At 36.7% G+C, this 12,056-nt stretch overlaps 1 protein-coding gene across 1 annotated transcript in view; it reads left to right on the top strand.

The window, feature by feature from the left end:
- The first annotated feature begins 1,655 nt into the window (after window positions 1-1,655).
- The window catches only part of LOC108426252 (dynein heavy chain 8, axonemal), a 41,148-nt gene continuing 30,747 nt past the window's right edge, over window positions 1,656-12,056 (top strand). Inside the window, exons 1-26 of the mRNA XM_037538120.1 lie at window positions 1,656-1,784; window positions 2,492-2,576; window positions 3,852-3,994; window positions 4,083-4,260; window positions 4,392-4,555; window positions 4,662-4,838; window positions 4,918-5,031; window positions 5,154-5,261; window positions 5,363-5,464; window positions 5,633-5,779; window positions 5,870-6,067; window positions 6,154-6,230; window positions 6,424-6,523; window positions 6,652-6,771; window positions 7,078-7,213; window positions 7,325-7,512; window positions 7,632-7,712; window positions 7,845-7,961; window positions 8,034-8,153; window positions 9,895-10,033; window positions 10,119-10,222; window positions 10,305-10,411; window positions 10,492-10,579; window positions 10,683-10,812; window positions 10,975-11,147; window positions 11,605-11,731. Coding sequence (XP_037394017.1) covers window positions 1,710-1,784; window positions 2,492-2,576; window positions 3,852-3,994; window positions 4,083-4,260; window positions 4,392-4,555; window positions 4,662-4,838; window positions 4,918-5,031; window positions 5,154-5,261; window positions 5,363-5,464; window positions 5,633-5,779; window positions 5,870-6,067; window positions 6,154-6,230; window positions 6,424-6,523; window positions 6,652-6,771; window positions 7,078-7,213; window positions 7,325-7,512; window positions 7,632-7,712; window positions 7,845-7,961; window positions 8,034-8,153; window positions 9,895-10,033; window positions 10,119-10,222; window positions 10,305-10,411; window positions 10,492-10,579; window positions 10,683-10,812; window positions 10,975-11,147; window positions 11,605-11,731 — 3,298 coding nt within the window. The 5' untranslated portion in view covers window positions 1,656-1,709. The remainder of the gene's footprint in view (window positions 1,785-2,491; window positions 2,577-3,851; window positions 3,995-4,082; window positions 4,261-4,391; window positions 4,556-4,661; window positions 4,839-4,917; window positions 5,032-5,153; window positions 5,262-5,362; window positions 5,465-5,632; window positions 5,780-5,869; window positions 6,068-6,153; window positions 6,231-6,423; window positions 6,524-6,651; window positions 6,772-7,077; window positions 7,214-7,324; window positions 7,513-7,631; window positions 7,713-7,844; window positions 7,962-8,033; window positions 8,154-9,894; window positions 10,034-10,118; window positions 10,223-10,304; window positions 10,412-10,491; window positions 10,580-10,682; window positions 10,813-10,974; window positions 11,148-11,604; window positions 11,732-12,056) is intronic.

The raw sequence follows: 12,056 nt of genomic DNA, 5'->3' as shown, positions 1-12,056 counted from the left end.
TCAATAAGCAGACTACCATACAGTCCCTGCCGTGGACACTTTATTCAGAAACTTAACCCATTTTTGACGCTGGTCGAGATTTAACGTTCGTGAAACTGAAGTGATTTAAAGGGGACTCTACCAGTTTTTAAACCTTTGCGTAGCTCAGTAAACGAGGTGCTAACAAAGCCATTCTTAGTGCTTTGGTTTGAAATGGTTCGTTGTAACTAGAGAAACTCTTCTTTACAGTCATGGTGATAAGCAGGAACTGCAGTGTTTACAGTGGAATAGTTAATGAGTTTATTTACTATCCCAAACCGACAGTGAACCCAAATGAGGATTTAAATGTTACAGTGGTGATGGTAAAATAGAGTTAAACGTGTTTTTTTGCACTGTTTTGCCTCACAGCACCCTGCATACATCTACCAATAAGCTAATGCATGAAAAAAAAAAATTAAACCAAAAGATTGTCACAAAACTATCGTAAAACGATATCAGGCAGTGTATTTGTAACTATTCCAGGTCACATCTTTGTCAGGGAGCTTGAGTTGGTGTGAAATCCTCCATTCTAGAGAAACCTATAGAGGCAGACTTATACACAGAGGTGATAGGAACCAGACATCCACCTCTAAAAGCTTCCTCACAGAAAGTTATTGCATGAAATCGTTATGAATGTGCTGCCAGATGCCTGAGACATTGTTTTACATTAGCTTTGTGATAAGATTTTGGGTCTAAAATGTAATGTAAATTATTTTATTTAAATCCATTCATGGTGGAAGGATACAAGAAGGGTGTTATAAGACAAAATAGTCCCCAAAGAAATCATCAATATTCCTATTCTATAATCCTACTAATATGCATTTTTTCTATATGAGACATGGCACCATCTGAGTGAGCAGTGTGGGTTTCTTACCCACACTGTAGGACAGGGTTGTCCAATCCTGGTCCTGGGGATCTACCCCTCAGGGGAGTTTAGATCCAACACATCTGCCTCTAATATTTAGATAATCTCTGAAGGCCTCCATTACCAGGATCAGGTGTGTCAGATTAGGATTGGAGCTAAACTCTGCAGGGTGGTAGATGTTCAGGGCCAGGGTTGAGCACCTCTATTATATATTGTATCATATCAGCAGACACCAATCCTCCTCCTGAAAATGTACTTTGCTGCTAAGTTTGGCTCCAACCTGCATCTAAATTGCAGCCTTCTCTATACCTAACATTGATGCATCTAATCCAGCAAATCAGGGACTTCTGAAGGAATTAATGAACAGTAGCAGGTGTGGCAGATTGTGGTTGCAGCTGGACTATGTGGGAAGGTAGGTCTCCAGAACCAGGCTTTGTGACCACTGTACTGTATTTTTAGAGACATGACCTACAGCTTAATAAACCTGTACCCCTGATAGAAATGAGTGGAGCTTTGCCAGCAGACACTGGGAATTTTAACTTATTAGAACCTAGCGTAGACCATACGGGACAAAGAGGAAGCAGGTTGGGGAGCAGTGCTCATGCTATTCAAGAAACTGTGAAAGAGAAAGAGGTGAGATCGTTCAGAGGTTCTTCACACCAAATTACATAAAATATTTCCGACAGTTATTTGCATTTACTACTGCTTTCAGATTTTTTACATTGGTCTTTTGTAGCTGATCAGTTGAGACATATTTTTTCCTCAGGTGAGATATGAAGAGGCAAGGAAGGTACGAAAATCTCTTCTAACCCCAAAACATGAGTACATGTTTAAATTATTGGCGGATCGCTTGTCACTTGACGTTGCAGCAGTTGAAAACTTCATTCTCGATGCACCATCTGTAAGTTTTGGAGCAAATGTGTGATTCGCTTAACACAGTGGTTCCCAAACTTTTACAGTCCCATACCCCCTCAGATATTAAACGTCCTGTTGTGCGCTCCTTCTCTGTCACACACACAATACAAGTGTGTGTATATGTAATATGTCTTCAGGACTTTTATATAGGAAACTTTTTTGAGCCTTCAGACCATTAATATGCCTCTGAGGGTATATTTACACTGTCTGTACCTTGCAGAACAAAAATGTACTTATACAGTACATTTTCCTGATAGTGTACATAACATTTTCTTAATTTTTACCACAAAATGATTAATACTAAATAAATACATAATGTTAGGGATGTTTCTGTACTACTGTATTCTAGGTATGGGTCAATCTGGAGTTCCTGTCAGAGCTCAGGGTATATGCTGGAAGCTATTTGTGTTGCCTGTATCAAGGAAGTGTGCCGTTTTGTGACCAGCTGATTAAATTAAATTAAATGAAGATTGATGTCTATCTTTTTATGTACCAATATCATTCGACAACCCCTGGGGGAGCTCATACCAAAGTTTGAGAACCACTGCCTCATGCTATTGCTACATTAGGTGGCTGCTCAAAATCAGTATTATAAATGGGTGAAATTGCTTGACTTTTCACTTGGCAAAATAAAGAAGCTTCTTTTGCATGTAAACACATTTCATAACTAGGCCATTTTTGTCTTTTCAACAGTTAGCACCCTTTGATGATTTCTTTGCGCAAGGGGGCTCCAAAACAATTTCATTTGTGTACCAGGAGTCTGAAATACTGGGTATAGGTAAGGGCATGATTTGTCATGTAAGGATGGGTAACCATTTACGCGAATAGAAACAGTAGAAACAACATTTGTTTTCACATATGCATATTTATAGGCATATAAACTAGCAAGTAACTTTATTCTTCATTATCTTAGCTTAAAGGGACACTCATGGCATTTTCACCATTGCTTCATTTGCATGTGCCAGTACAATTTTTTTTTAGTCCTGCTCCAGCTGTTTGCCTCTCACCAGCTCTGCAGTCGACAAGAATGCAATTTGTGTGTTGTTCATGAGATTGGTTGGTTCACAGATATTTAAAATGAGTTTATTAATTTTCACTATTTTGCTTTTAGATAATGTTTATACATGCTACTAGTAAGTGAATAGCATTTCATTTAGGCCATTCATTAATTTGCGGGGATACACAACATGCATGTGTTGTCCTGCTTGTGCCCTCACAGTGCTGGTTAGTTGCCTGCTGAAATTTACACTGAAAATTTTCCCCATTCATTTTTAAGATATAATTTATATCTTAGAATGTTTTAAAACCTCCACAACCAGACAAAGTGCCATAAAGCTCTAAACAAGTCAGTTCAAGGGATGATGCTGACATGTACCTGTTTAATTCATTTCCAGTTTAAGGGAGTAAAATTAATTTGAATTGAAGAACAATACATTTTTTGTATTACTTGCAGTGCATGCCCCAATTTGACTGTTACATTAGTTGCAAAATTAACCATTAAACCGTATGATATTTTTGACTTTTTTGGCACTATGTGTTACATAATTTTTCTATGAAAATCACGTAAACTTGTGCTCAAGTGAGAGGAGAGCATTCATGTGAGTGAGAGAAATATAGTGAGACAGGATACTGTCTGAAGCTGGGGAACAAGGTGGTTATAAAAGCTGAGAAAGAAGCACCATTTAGATAAAGTTAAAATCTCTCTTCCATTCTCTACCTCTGTCAGTCCTGAAACAGAAAAGCTAGAAGAAGTGGAGGACCAAATTATTTTCTCTGTATTTCCTCTCTCTTTCTTACACATACTAAAAATCTGATTAGTGCTAATTATAACACTGGAAAAAATGAGGCAATATAAAGGCAGTTTGCAAATGTTACTGACGTTTTTTCATGGAAAAGTAAGTTTAGTTTTTTTGGTAATTTTGGTGGACTTTTAAGGGCTTTTAAATCAGACATTAGATTGCACAAATCTCAACTGTAGATTCTAGCTTGTTTCTCTTTTCTATCCAATAGTTGTGCTTGTTTTTCTTTCCTTACTCTCTCCTTAATGTTTCAGAATGTGGTCGGACTTTTCCTGGAGCTGCAGAAGGAGATAAAATAATGCGGCTTTTCTTGGCAGATCTGTCCAAGATATGCCTTAAAGGACTTTGTTTATTTTTTGTGAGAACCAGTGTTGATTCCCCATTTGAGATCTATGAGGTGAATTCAAAATTATGTTTTGAAGTTTGTTTGTTCTTTTATGGTACGTTTTATCATATCAGAATTAATTTGTTGATTTTTATTTTAGGAGATACATTTTTTCATGATTGATGCTACTTATGGTCTTCTCCAGGAAATACAAAATTTATCAAAGGTCATGCCAACAGTTTGCGCAACAGAGGGTGCTGTGAACCCGTCTAAGCACGTAGAGAAAAATATGCAGAATGTTAAAGACACATGGTCTCGCTACATAAGGTTCCTAGATGGTAATGCATTTTTTACAACAGAAATTAAAAAGAGTTGTGTGTATGAAAGTTGTAATCATTAATGCTTGCAAACAGGCACTTTAAGCAAGACTGACATAGGAGACATCCTAATGTTCTTTTATGTTTTGCAGAAATTCAGGTGAGCATTGAGGATACTGTTAAATTTGCACAGGCCACAGGTATTGATTTCTCCAGGCTCATCTCCTTTGATGATGTAAAAGCAGCAGCTGCTGACATTGAAATGGTGCATAAGCTTGAGGCAGTTTTGCTGATATGGTACAAGCAGATTGAACAGGTGCAGACTAAACTTTGTTATCACTTAGCCATGCTAATAGTGACCTAAAGGCTGTGTATCTGAAAAGGACATTGCTTTTTATACAGTCGAAATCTTCTTTTTGTAGGTCCTCTTAGAAAGTGAACAGATGAGAAAAGAAGTTGATGCATCAGGACCTTTAACAGAACTGGAACATTGGAAGAAGAAGTCCGTAAAGTTTAATTCCATTATCGAACATATCAAAGGCCCCAAGTGCAAAGCTGTGGTGAATGTCCTCAACATAAACCGTTCAAAGACACTGAAGGTAAACATCCTACAACATTTGCTATTTAAAATAAAATAAAAAAAAATCACTTGCCTGTACTTTCTTTCTTGTTGTTCAGATGTGGAGGGAGTTGGACGCCAGAATAACCGATTGTGCAAATGAGGCTAAGGATAATGTAAAATTTCTGTACACGCTAGAGAAGGTGTGTCAGCCTCTTTACAGCTGTGATCCAGTAAGTATGCTTTACTCAAGCATGCATGCACCAGTCTTTTTTACATGTTCAAACTGATTCACCTAAAGAGTGCAATTACTCATTCTAATCATAGTTTTGAAATTGCTGCTGATATATTTTAGGTCACCATGGCCAAAAGTATCCAGAATGTCATCAGTGCCATCCGCATGATACACAGTGTCTCAAGATGTTACAATACATCAGAACGAATGATTTCACTGTTCATAAAGGTAAACCTAATGTGTATTTCTAATATGCAAAGCACAAACAGCACATACAGTTCAACATATTGTGCTCAATTTGATACAGTTACGGTATCTCTCTTTGACAGGTTACAAATCAAATGGTAACAGCCTGCAAAGCTTACATCACTGATAACGGTACCTCTGGAATTTGGGATCAGGACACACAAGACATCATCAAAAAACTAGAGGTAACATGAAATATGTTTTTTTTTTAAATCTTTTAAGCTATGGGTTTAACTTATAGAACTGAACTGTGGGACTGTGTTAATTGTTAATCTCATAAAATCATTTTTACAGATAAAAGGTCTATAAATTTAGTACCAGTTAAATATTCTTGTTTCTTATTTTGTTAAAAGGCTTGTATCTACCTTTTCCACGAGTATCAGTCATGCTTTCACAAGACAAAGAAACAAAATCTTGAGAGACCAGATGGTAAACCATTTGAAGTGTCAGAGATGCACATTTTTGGCAAGTTTGAGGCTTTCTGCAAGAGGCTTAACAAGGTAACCAGCACTTGCTAAGTTATTATTGTCCTGAGTTTTGGTGAATGTGATTAGATTAAAGTGCCTTAGATTACAGTCTGTATTTTTCAGATAACCCAAATGATCACAGCTATGAAAACATTCTCTGCTCTTGGCAAATCAACAATTGAGGGAATAGACACCATAGCTGCAAAGTTTCAGAACATTTACATCACCATGAAAAAGAAGCAGTATGACATACTTGCTCACAGAAATGCTGACTTTGAAGTTGACTTTGCTGAATTCATGTCTCAAATCAGTAACCTGGAGGTATATTATTCATTGTACAGTATTGATCTGGTATGAGGTGTTTTTATCTTTTGTATTTCTTCATTTATGTTTTGTATAATCTCCAGAATCAGCTGCAGATTTTCATGAATTCACGTTTTTCCAAGATTCTGTCGTCTCAACATGCCTTTGTCCAACTACAAAGGTACTCTTGGTTTATACTGTATGTAGCTTCAGGATTTTGTAATAATACTTTCATAACAATGTCACTGATAGATTTGTCAGACACTTTCCTGACAGTAGGGCTTACAGGGGTCAACACTGACTGCCAAGTAACTAAACTGATATGTTACATGTAGGATAAAACTTAATTGCTGACGATTATACCTGGTTTACAGATTTGAAAAATTGAACATGCCATGTTTGAAAGCACAGATTTCCAAAACCTTTGGCCTCATCCTCCAACACTATGTCTCGGAGCTTGAGTCTGTAAAAAAGGTATTCATTTGTTAAGAGAGATTTGGTGCTTAAAGGTGCATAATATAGTTACATGTAGACATAGTTGTGTCACTGATTGAAAAATAGAAGTACAGAAGTAGAAGTACTTGTTGTGTTATTGTTTATAGCTCTATCAGGCTCACAGAGAGGATCCTCCTTTAGCCAGAAACATGCCCCCTGTGGCTGGCAGGATCCTATGGGTCAGGCAGTTGTTCAAGAGAATACAAGAGCCCATCAGTTACTTTGAGGTGCAGAGGGTGTTGTGGTTTATAATTTGAGTATGGTGTTTGAGATAATGAGTGGAAACCCATTTGCTGCCATATGTCAATGTGAAATCAAGTGAATGTTAAATTATTCAAACACTCAAACTGTAAAAAATTGCAAATGATTTTTGGATTTTTCAAGCTATGAATGCCAAAATATTTTTCTATATTTATATATGTCCAAGTAGATATAGGTTATTACATTACATTATTTTAAAATTTAGTGAATGTTTATGTTCCTTTTCTTTGACTTGTATGTTATTTTAAATAAGGGTCCCTTTTGTTCAACAGAAAAACTCAGACATCCTGAATACCCCTGAAGGGAAAAATGTTGTGCGGATGTACAACAGAACTGCAGCTGTATTTGTGGAGTGTGAGAGACTATACCATAGGGCCTGGAAGAGGGATGTCCCACAGTTGCAGTATGGTAAGTTCCTTAGCTATTTCACTTACATGCATATTCTAAAGCTTTGGAATGGTGCTATATAAATAAAATGTATTATTGTTGAAGTATTACGTTTCTGAAATGTTTCTGAAGCTCTGCAAGCTACCCTTTTTGTTCGCTGCCCTGATACAAGAAAATTGCTTGTGAACTTTGATCCTAAAATAAATGAGATTGTACGAGAGTCAAAATGCATGCTAAAAATGGGGTTGGAGGTTCCTGAGCAGGCTGTGCGTCTGCTCAAGTCTGAAAGATCATTGAAGGCCACCCGATTACGCTTAGAGGTCAGTTGCAGATGTGCCTTTTAATGCTTTATTTTTATTAACACTTATTTTTTTTTGTATGTGTAAAGGCTGTTAAACAGATTTGATATTAAGAGCGGTTTTGCTGTTCTAATTTGTAGACGATTCTCAGCAACTATGAGGATGCATTAGAGAATATCCCTGCTGCTTTTTACAATCTCATGGCATCAAAAATAAAAAATGTAAGGAATTATTTGTTCAGTATTCTGTTCAATGTAAGGCATTTCTGAACAAAAATAATATAACAAGATGCAATTTACATGAATGTCAACAGTTTTAGAATCAGGACATGATGCATGATGTCTGTATAATAGGTAGAGTCTGTGCTTCGCAATGGATTGGTACTTCTCAATTGGTCATCTCTGATCTTGGATAAATTCTTCAACAACATTGACACAGCTATGTCTGATCTGAATCAGATTTTGAAGAAGGTACATTCTTGACTTTGTTCAGAGAAACAGATGCAAAAAAGTGCTTTTCCAAGTGCATATACATTATTTTAGGTGAGATATGTTTGTGAGCTGCACATTGAGGCTGTACTTCAAGACATCTCAGAGACTGTACTGATTGCCCTGCCAGAGGATGGACCTTCAACTCTGGAAGACCTTATAAACTCCAATAAGGTAATGTCTTTATCCTGTTCTGTTGAGGGCTGTTTCAGATGTTTATTAGTGAACTATTTATTATGTTTTTCACTGTATCAGTGCTGACCCGGGTTCAGCATATGCAATTTAGGTATTGATATATCTCATTTTTTTGCTATGATTTTACAGTGCTTTCCACAAACATTGGGACCCCTAGTAAAACAGCTTTCATTGTGTATCCTTTTAGTCTTTCATTTAAAATATTAACAAAATATCGAACCTTTTTAGACGTACAGTGATTGAAAAAACCTTTTACCAGGATTGTACCAGGAAATAAATATTTTTCTCAAATCTGTGTGTGCCAAAATTACTGGCACATTATAATTTAGTACTTTGTGCAGCCTCCTTTTGCAAAGATATTAGCTCTGAGTCTTCTCCGATAATGCTTAATGAGACTGGAGAACACATAGCGAAGGATCTGAGACCATTCCTCTATACAGAACCTCTCCAAATCCTTCAGATTTCGAGCTCCACATGGTGGACTCTCCTCTTCAGCTGATCTTACAGGCTTTCTATGGAGTTTAGGTCACAGGGCCAGGGTAGCTATGGCCAAACCTTAGTTCTGTGATCAGTGAACCATTTTTGTGTTGATTTTGAGGTGTGCTTCCATCATTGTCCTGCTGGAAGGTTCACATTATTGCCGAGTTTAAGCTCCCTGGCTGAAGAAGTCAGGTTCTAATTTTATTTCTGCTGTTACTTGATGGAGTCTGTAATACCAAGGTAATTGACCAGTACCTTTGGAAGAAAAACAGCCCCACAGTATCACAGACCCACCACCATGCTTCACAGTGGGGATGAGGTACTTGGCATGGCTATCTTTGTGTCCACAGCAAACACAACTCTGATGTTTGTTGCCAGAAATCTCTATTTTGGTCTCATCTGACCACAGAAAGTTACAGTAATTTGTGGCAAACTGTAGGAGCTAGAGTTTGTTGGATCTTGACAGCAGAGGCTTTCTATTGGCAAACCCCCAAACAACTTGTGGTTATGTAGGTGGTGTTTGATTGTAGTTTGCAAGACGTTCTGACACCAAGACCTAACAATTTTTTGCGATTCTCCTTCTTTGGTGATCCTTGGCGATTCTTTGTGCACAACCATCCTCGTCACTGTGCGTGGGGTTAGTATAGACATATGTTCTCTTCTTGGTGTGTTCTTAACACCTCGTGTTGTTTTAAGCTTCATTAGTGGAAATAGGCATTTTCAGATGTTTAGCTGTTGTCTTGTAGCCATTTCCTGATTTGTACACCTCAACAACCTTTTGTCGCACATCATAGCTATATTCTCTGGTCTTTCTCATGATGATGGATGACCGAAGGAATTTGGCCTATGTTTCATCTTATATATGTCCAAGTGAAACAGGTAGTCATTCCTCATCACTCAGGTCAACCTAAAAACATAAAATATGAAAGGGGATATACTTTGATTAAATTTCACTCTTAGGCATTTCTAGGGGTGACAATAATTGTGGCACACAAAGATTTTAAAATATTTTTTTTTCATGACAAATTTTTTCTTTCAGTTGTCAAATGTTAAAAAAGATTTTTGCTAATATTGTGAATAAAAGATCAAAAAGAATAAGTAATTTAAAATATTAAATATAACATTACAACTCATTTTGTTTTTGATTACCTGGGGTGCCAATATTTGTGGAGGATACTGTATAGCGTTTTTTATATCTTTCTAATAAAGATATAATATTTAAATTTTTATTCTGCTTTAGAATCGGTCTAAGCATTTGGCAGAGATTCTGGCACACAAGAGTAGGAATGTTGAGGGGGCAGTGAAGGAGCTCATTGACACCTTGAGTGCTATTTATGAGTCAAAAGAAAGAAAGGCTGCCAATGAGAGGCCTGTTCCAGGTATTTGAGAAGAAATATACATATAGCAATTGCAAATATACAAAAAGAAGTAAGGAAGAAATCTTATTGGTCTTCTCTTTTCTAGAATTCAAGCGAGTTGCATTTGCTGAAGATGTTGCATCAAATGAAGATGATGATGAATTGAATGGAGAGTCAATTGGAGCAGAAAAAGAGGACGACCTTACAAAGGTAAGGCTGTATTTATACTGCCATATATTTGCCATTGATATGAAATATTTTACTGGCTCCTGTAACTCTTATTATTCTGTAGGAATGTAAAGCAATATATGCTTGCTTCAGCACAAAACTCCTGGATGCTTTGGTTAAAGCAACACGTTCATCTTTGGATGAGCTTAAGAAGAGAGTTTTAATTTCTAGGTGAGAACGCTTGTGAGAACATCACACAATTTATGTAAATTAAAGAATAAAAACACCTAACACTTCCCTTTGTTTTTCAGCTTTTCAGTCAGACAGAGACGTTTTGGTGTGTTAGATGATGCAATCACGTTTATAAAGTCTGAAGTCCACTTGGCCATACCCAATGTGGTAAGGTTACCTTTCGTCTTTTTGGCTCCCTGAGAAAGCTGAAATATACAGTTTTTAATAGAAAAATGAAAACATACTTTTTCTCTGTTCTTTTTTGCTACAGGTAATGGTACCCAGCCTGGATGACATTCAACATGCTATCAATCACCTAGTGAACATAGTGCTCGAGGTAAGCCGTGGTGTGGCACGATGGCGACAAGGCCACTGCTTGGATGACAATGTAAAGTCTGAAGGTAAGGTACTAGATTTGTCTCCAGACATTTCTTTCTCATTTGGTACAGTCTGATTATAACGAGCAATGGAGCAAATTTTTGAAGTGAAAGTCTTAACATCAGAATCTTTGACTGCTTTATTTGGGCTTGGAGATCAAAGAGAAAATCTGATTTCATTTCTAGCCCGGAAGCTGAAGAACTTTTATCAGAGTGTTGTTAAACACAAGGATATCTCTAAGCTTTTAGTTCACCTAGCTTCAGCAGTAAACTCTTTGAGAGAACCCGCTAGTGATGTACTCAAGCAGTTTCAGCCTTTCAATGTGATCTGTGCCGAGGACAGAGATGTTAAAGTCAAGGTAAGAATGTAGTCTAGTTAAGCAGTGTTTCTGAACCTCCAGTGGTGCTCAGGCAATTTTAGGTTATAGGTGCAATTTACAGAGACTGCTTTTGCATCCAGAATACCTTACAGTTGTATTTTATTTAAAAATGCATTCATTATGTCTGAAACTTACTTATCTTAAATGGCACATTACTAGGTTTGACCAGGTCTTAAACTTAACAAATACTTTTAATAAACATTCCTATAGCTTGTCTGAAATGTGAAAGCTTCAGTTTCTTTCTTTTCACAGTTTTGCAGACTAGTTTGTTGGAGCTTAGCAGGCTGTAACTAAATAATTTGGGCACCTACTTACCTGTAACTGCCTTTAATTAGAAATACTTATTAAGTGTCTGTATTTTGTTTATATGAATTACAGGATTATACTACAATGTTTATATAGTCTCTCAAGGCTGTGCTTGTTTGTGTTCTTTCAGGAATTCTTGAAGAGCAACCCTTACCTTGATCAGATAAAGTCAGAAATTTTACATTATGTGTCATTTGAAGAAAAGATAGACAACATCAAGCCCATTATCATTTTAGGATCTATTGAGTTGTCAACAGGTGGGCATGCAATAACAGCAAAGTCTTTACAGAAATCTATCCATTATTCATTTTTTGTATTTGTCACTCTTAATGTTGAACATGGCAATAATTTTTGAAAATTGTCTTATTTGCCTTATGTAGTTAAAACAGTGAATAGGAGTGATGGAAGAAGAGCTTTTGTTCTATTGCCTTTTAATGGTCAAGAATAAGATATTGGAATAATAAATGGGCAGGAAACAATAATAAAATTGCTTTCATAATTTACATAAATTGGCTGATTTGTGGCTTGCATAGAATTATGAAATAGTTAAAAACTGGCAAAACCTGTCAAGTTCTTACATTT

Source organism: Pygocentrus nattereri, chromosome 4 (assembly GCF_015220715.1).
Source record: "Pygocentrus nattereri isolate fPygNat1 chromosome 4, fPygNat1.pri, whole genome shotgun sequence".
Lineage (NCBI taxonomy): Eukaryota > Metazoa > Chordata > Actinopteri > Characiformes > Serrasalmidae > Pygocentrus > Pygocentrus nattereri.
This window is presented reverse-complemented; position numbering and strand designations above follow the sequence as displayed.